This window comes from Berghia stephanieae, chromosome 6 (assembly GCF_034508935.2).
Source record: "Berghia stephanieae isolate SIO BIC M18660-M18661 chromosome 6, UCSD_Bste_1.3, whole genome shotgun sequence".
Lineage (NCBI taxonomy): Eukaryota > Metazoa > Mollusca > Gastropoda > Nudibranchia > Aeolidiidae > Berghia > Berghia stephanieae.
The window spans coordinates 67,659,263-67,666,762 of record NC_088365.1 but is presented as its reverse complement, the minus strand read 5'-3'; the positions used below and the strand labels follow the sequence as shown (position 1 = coordinate 67,666,762).

Genomic DNA, 7,500 nt, shown 5'->3' with positions numbered 1-7,500 from the left:
AACAATGTTCTCTAAGATTTCACTCATACACACCAACAACAAGGGGGGGGGGGGAGGAGGGGGGGGGGAGCGTCTTTCATTTCATTATCTAATGTATTATCCCACAGTTCAAAAGCTTATAACTTTCAAATAAGAAAGAAATTGAAATGCGTTTATTTATTTATTTACTTGTGTGTGTGTGTGTGTGTATATGTGTTTGTGTGTGTGTTTGTTTGTTTGGGTGTTTTTCTCTGTGTGTTCTGTGTGTGTATATGTGTGTGTATTGGTGTTTGTGTGGGTGTGTATCTGTGTTTGCGTGTATGTGTGTGTATCTGTGTTTGTTTGCGTGTGTGTGTGTGTGTGTGTGTGTGTTAGTGTCAATATAATATCCCAATAGCTGGCTGTCAGTTTCAACTCCTGTGTTTTATTAGTTTGCCCAACTGCTTCAAAGACCTGTAACCTGTTACATTAACCTGGTTAAGTCGGACTGAACAATGTGTTGGAAATGGAATTCGTAGACACTCCAATCATGAAACGTGGAATAGATTTCGATACGATGTATCATAATTCGATGGCCGGCGGATCAAAACTGTGAAGTCTACAAACAAGCTTTGACATTAGATGTCTGATCTGCCCAACATTAAATAAAAAATGGTGCGCAAATTATGTTCGCATGTAGACTTCAGGGTTTTGATCCGCCGATCGTGAAAATCGGGACTTCAGAGGTTTGATCCGCCGACCATCGAAATAGCAGTTCTCGGGAGTCTATTTCTATTCGTTGTGTTGGAGAATAAATACAAGTTCTTACAGTACCAAATAGTTTAAAGGTCATCCTTCCAATCATTTTTTCATTCTAAACTTGCCTTTCAGAGCCCGACTAAATCGATTCATTCCGACATTGTACCATATGAAGACTACGAGTCACGTATTTGGTGAAATTCCCATTTTTGATTTTGGTTGGTATTTCTATTCATGTTATGTCATTTTTCCCCCCTTTTCTTTTCACAGAGAGCTTCCAAGCCAATTTTACAGAACTCTCACGTAAGTCTAAAAATAGTATTTCCGCCAATACGAGGCTGGATGGAAACAAAAGGACGCTTAGAAAAGTACAAAATTACAACGACGGCCAAATTCAGCTCAACTCACGTCAAGATGAAAACGGGGAAGAATGACTCATCATCTAGGCTGCTACTATTACCAGATGATTGCATCTTTCAGCAAAAACACCAGACAAAAACAACAAACAATCTCCATCAACGATACCATCATCAGCGCCATCTTCATTACCATTATCAGCAGGAGCAGCAGCATAATCACCACCACCACCACGAGCAACAACAACAACAACATCATCGCATTACTCGTCATCCCAGGACATTTCCGAGAAGCCCATCAGGATTACACCTTATACTGACCATTCTAATGACGTGTTTTATGTGTAAAGTGGACAGTGTCCAGCCAAGGAAGCCCATCGTCAACCAACCGACCACCATCAAAATTGCCTGTTTAATTCCAGCATCCACTAGTTATCTGTTCAGCCTGGGACGTGTTCGACCCGCCATCGAAATTGCCACAGAAAAGGTAATATATTCTACAATGTTCCAAAAATTAACAACATGTATTTAAATTTTGGTCAAAGTCCCGGGTTTGAGAGATTTTCCCAATATGATGATCATTATAATCAATCAACGTTTTAGGTCCAAATTTTAAATACTTTCTTTTTTAGAATGCAAAAGTAAACCCAACCGAACGAAATGCTTCGAGTCTAACCATAGTCTACTTTGTTTAGCGATTTACGAGCTGCTTTCGGATTTACTCTAACCTGTCATCAAGAGAGCAGAATGCAAATTGACTTGGGCTTACAACACCCCCCCCCGGCCACCACCACCACCACCAATAATAAATAAGAAGCTGTGTCAAATCAGTGGTTCTCCTCTCTTGATATCAACAGACAGGGTCGCTATTATAGCACGAAGTTTTACATATTTATTTGAGAAATTCTTATTCCAAACGAAAATTAAATTTAGTCCGCAGGTCTAGTGGTACGACACTCGCTTTCTGATTCTGATCGGAAGGTCCTGGGTTCGAGCCTCGGTTGGCGCATAGTTGAGTCCTTGGAAAAGACTCTTTACTCACATTCTCTCACCGTACTCAGGTGTAAAATGAGTACCTGGCCGTTTACAGCGTTGACTCTGTCCGAAAAATAAATTGTAACATCGCTTAACGGGCGTATTGTCCCGTCCTAAATGTTAATCATTGTTGGTGGCCTGGGACCCCTTGTAAAGCGTTTTGAGCACATTTGGTGGATATTGCGCATTATAAAAGCTCAAGTTTTAAAAAAAAAAATGCATCTTTTTAGGTTTTAGAAATATTGTGAAATTTAGAACTGCAGTCAGTCTACAAAAGTAAAACATTCTTTCCACGTGTACAATGGGTTGACTATGATTCCTATTCAGCCCTATGTGATGATCAAGGACCTTGAGGACCTAGTAAACTTTCCAAGATTTTTCTACAAGAGAAGACTTGCAAATTATCTCTGCCGTTTTTCTGAAATTTAGTAATTTATTTATGTCTTTATAGGTTTTTTGTTGTTGTTGTTGTTGCTGTTGTTGTTAGCAGAAGAAGGGTTTTGAGCCGGAAACGTTCCGTGTTTGGTATTTTGTTCTTTTTTTTTTTAGCTGTTCTATTCATTTCTTGTCTATTACTTTTTAAAGTCCACATTATAACTCAATTTTGAAAGCACAATCCTTCTATCTACAAATGTATGAAGTAAAAATCCAACAGCAATGCCAGTTTCCGGCAGTAGAAATCTTGTGTTTGACATAATAGCAGATCTGCCTAGTACTTCGAAAAACTCGTAGAAATACGAATTTTTGGCTCCAGTTACAGAACTGCATTCTGACTCAATAAATCTTGTTGAAAAGGAGGGTGTAGTTCCTTAGAAACTATATTCATGAGTCTGGAGCATTTTTGGATCATGCCGAGGGCAAAATATTTATTTCTAAAGCTGTTTAAAGTTAATTTTTCTATTTTTCCCATGGGAAACTAATAAATAACAATGTGAAATTGAATGTAAGTATCATGTTTTGTTGATAAAGGGGAAACCGGAAACGTCCTTTTATCTGTTTTCGTATATTGAATTCAAGCCTAGACTCAATTTCACATTATTATTTATTTCTTCGAGCTTCGAGCAACAACATTTACATTACCCTTGGAAACTAAGAATTATTGAAATTTCAACTAGGCAGCTTTGTAATAGGCCCACCCATTTCTATTGGACCAGGTAACCAACAATGTAACAGGACTTCTCCCAGGCAGGAAAATCGAGGTGGAATACGCCGACTCCAGATGCCACTCGGGGTACGCTATGGACGTGTTCATCGACATCTACATCAACCAGAAGCCACTGCTGTACCTTGGGCCAGTCTGTGACTACATCCTGGCCCCGATTGCCAGGCAGGTTGGGTGAGTATCTGAATAAATTCTGCCAATCTACGAATATTCTTATTCTTCTGCCCTCCGTCCGTACTGTCAGGATAACCGTAGCCATAGTTAACGTATAGCCTGACACACTGACCAAAAAATAACGTCAAAAGACAAGTCTTTTGCAGCAAAAGATAACAAATCGTGAGTTGTATTCAACAGCTCAACCAATGGAATCACTTATTTCCTTGAGCTCTACTAACGACAACTCGCTAGACTCTGCACAAGCCTTAAAAATGACGTCGAACTGTAATTTCTAGAGGGTTCTAGCGTAGCCATCGTAAAGTTATAGCCTGACCAAAACATGACGTCAAAATGCATGAATACAAATCCAACGTTTTTCGTTTTGTGTCAGATTGTCATTCAAGGAGGAGAAAGATATAAATTATGGTGAATAGAAGTACTAATACCATGCCATTTGGTTACAAAATATCTAATAATATTACTTGGAGGGTAGAATAAATGTGTTCTTTCATTTCTTTGTATTTATTAAAATCGTTATATTTTTAATCCTGCAATGACACATAGACTTGCAAGCTTGTAGTGTTATTCGGCACGATAAAAATAACTCGTTTAATAAATACAACGAGAAGAAAGAATCGTATGCTATAATTCTTACGTGCTGAACGAAACCCTTAGTACATGTTCCAAATCAAGTAGACTAGCTTTATTCTGATAACCGGTCAGACGTGCTACCATTACACAGCTCGTCTGACCGGTAATCAGAAGGTCTCGGGTTCGATCCCCAGTCGAGGTCGACTGATTTTTTGGGATGGGTTTTTTTCTTGTTTTGTCTGGCACTTTTTACACACACTTGTTCAGATATTCATCTTACATCGGTGCCTGCTCCTTAATGTCTTAATGACTACAATTATCAGAGAATGCTCCATTAGGACAGTAACTTCTCTTTACAACTATAGTCTGGTCCAGTGGTATGACAATTGCCTTTAAATCGGAGGAGCCAGGGTTCGAATCTCGCTCTGAGCGGCCCTTAGTTGAATCCTCAGAAGAGGTTCTTTACTTATATTCTCTCACCGTACTCAGGTGTAAAACGAGTACCCGAGCGTTAAAAGAGTTATCTGTGTCTGAAAAACATATGTATTATCGCCGCTCAGGTGTCATTTCTCGTCTGACGTGTTAAGTGTTGCTGTTGGCTAAGGAGCCCTTGTAACTCGCTTTGAGCACGTTTCGTGGATATTGGTCTATATAAGTGCTCATGTCTTTTAAGTTCAGAAACGTTGTAAATTGTGAGGCAGTAACAACAAGGATGAAAAGGAATTTGCAAGTTGCCCGAGAAAATCATAGAAGGGTCTATACCAAGGGAAGACTGAAATGAATAATGCAGGCGTCAGCCGAAGTGCAGCGCCGCATAGTGAGCTAGAGCGAGGTGACTTGCCCAAAGCCACACAGCTTAGCTTAAAAGACAACTCTCATATTTAGGACTATTGATGCCATGCGTTTTGGTCATTCACCACCTTAACAATGCCACAATCACATTATCTCATTCGTCTGTAGTGTTTCATTCATTCATCCTGTTTTGTTGATAACGGGAAAACCGGAAACGTCAACAGTACGGCAGGACGTGATTGAATCGGTAACTTTCATGTAAAAATCTCATCCATTTTCTTACGCCATTCTTTTCCTTCCAGTTACTGGAACATTCCACTCATCTCACAAGCACTGGCGCGTAATTTCGGCGAGGACAAGGCGCATGAATACCCACTGCTCACCCGAATCGGAGCGTCCTTCAACAAGCTGAACGACTTGTTCTACACCATTGTAAGTATAATTTGTTACAGTGAATGACATAATCAGTCGGATGGTGAAAAGGTTTGAACTGAGATATGTGACCTCTCGTCTCAAAACGGTATTAAGTCGGAATGATTAAGTTGCTGAAAATTGAATTTGTAGCCAGAATTATCAGACTTAAGGTGAGTTTATGTGTTTTATTGAGGAGAATGAATATCATATTATTTTAGAATGCTAAATACCAATAATTAATATTTTTGGCCAGTTTAACTAGAATTTGGCATTGGTTCATCCAGACATAATTTTGAGACGTTGGGTCACATATTGCCAAGTTTACACATTTAAGAGATAGCTGAGTTGATAGAGCACTCACGCGCTTCACACGCATAGGGACGGAGATCGATCCCGGGTGCTGTTAAGCTTTTTTCTTTCTTTTCTGACCCCCGTGTGCACCCAGCAGAGATTGGGTTGATAAAGATGAAACCCGAGTCGTCCAGAGTATTATTAAAAATGTAAAAAATTGAGCTTTTATATATCCACTAAATGTGCTCAAAGCGCTTTCCAAAGGGTCCCTGGTCAACAGCAACATTTAACATGTAGGACGGGACGTGACGCCTGTTAGGCGATATTACAATTTTTGGGACAAAGACAACGCTGTTAACGGCCAGGTACTCATTTTACACCTGAGTACGGTGAGAGAATGTGAGCAAAGAGCCTTTTCAAAGGACTCAATTATGCGCCGAGCGCGAGGCTGGAACCCAGGACCTTCCGATCCGAAATCGAGTGTCATACGACTAAACCAAATAGCCGCCTTCGTCTAATAAATCGATGCTTACAATGCAATACTCATCGTTACAGGAGCATAAGCCATCAGCGACGGTTCTACACTTTAAAAAAAAAATTCTCCTGTCCCATCAGTTCCAAACCTCTCCATGTTTTTATAAAACGCCACATTTCTGCTTCTACATCTGCTCTTCTTAACGTTATTCTTGTGTCGACCCTTCTTTCATTTGTTCTGTGGATTCCAAGTCTAAGCTTTCCAGATACTGATTCTTGCAGCTAAATTAAATATCCATTCCATCAGATTTAAAAGGCCTTTAAGTTTGCGATTCTGTGCTTCATAGCATCTTTGACAACCTTTGTGTGTGTATGTATTCCCTGACAGTTGAACGAGTTCAAGTGGAGCCAGGTTAAAATTGTCTACGAACCAACGGGACGTGACGATTTACTGGTTATGTATTGCCACATCTGTGCCGAAGGGATGCAGGTCGGACTCAGCAAGATGATGAACACAGCCATGCCTTACTACAAGTTTGTTTCTACACAGGAAGTTCTGGACAGTATGGAGAAAGAGATAGGACTGAAACACGGAGGTAAGTCGGATGTTTGTTGTTTGTTATTTGTGTGTCTATTTTTGTTGTTGGTTTGTCTGCTTGTTGTTGATTTGTCTGTATTTGTTGTTGGTTTGTCTGTACTTGTTGTTGGCTTGTCTGTTTGTTGTTGGTGTTGTCTGTATTTGTTGTTGGATTGTCTGTTTGTTGTTGTTTTGTCTGCATTTGTTGTCGGTTTGTCTGTTTATTGTTGGTTTGTCTGTTTCTTGTTGTTGGTTTGTCTGTTTGTTGTTGGTTTTGGTGTATTTGTTAGTTTTTATTATTTTTTCTTAATCTGTAATTTTTTCTCCAGCGTGTCTCAAGTTTGAACAAAACTTTGGAGAGTATAACCAAATTTCACCATATTTTGCCCAGAAAACTCGTCCTTCAAATATTTATCGATTAAAATGACCCTCATCTTGGAAAAAAAACTCTTAAACCTGGGAATTCGCAAAGTCTCAGGTTTGAATGTTTTTGCCAAGATGAGGGTCATTTTAATCGATCATTATTTGTTTGAAGGACGAGTTTTCTGGTCAAATATTTATAACAGCTATCCTTCAATGTTTTTAACCGTTTCAAAGGAAAGATTAAGTGCCTACTCACATACGATATATGTGACCCAACGTCTCAAAACGGTATTATGTCGAGATGGACCTGATGCCATACAATCAAATTCTAGTTAAACTGGCCAAAATATGAATTATTAGTATTTAGCATTCTAAAATATGATATTCATTCTCAATAAAACATATAAACTCAACTTAAATCTGATAAGTCTGGCTACACATTCAATTTTCATCAACTTAATCATTCGGACTTAATACCATTTTGAGACGAGGGGTCACATATCGAATTATGTATTTATTTATAGAGACTACGTGGTGTGGCTTCCATTTCGTTTTAATCTCAATGGTAGTCT

General features: G+C 39.2%; 1 protein-coding gene across 1 annotated transcript in view; it reads left to right on the top strand.

Annotated features, from left to right (window-relative positions):
* LOC144975925 (uncharacterized) overlaps positions 1–7,500 on the top strand; it is a 59,904-nt gene that overhangs the window by 12,148 nt on the left and 40,256 nt on the right. The window contains exons 3-6 of the mRNA XM_078920112.1: positions 988–1,560; positions 3,263–3,444; positions 5,112–5,241; positions 6,377–6,595. Coding sequence (XP_078776238.1) covers positions 988–1,560; positions 3,263–3,444; positions 5,112–5,241; positions 6,377–6,595 — 1,104 coding nt within the window. The remainder of the gene's footprint in view (positions 1–987; positions 1,561–3,262; positions 3,445–5,111; positions 5,242–6,376; positions 6,596–7,500) is intronic.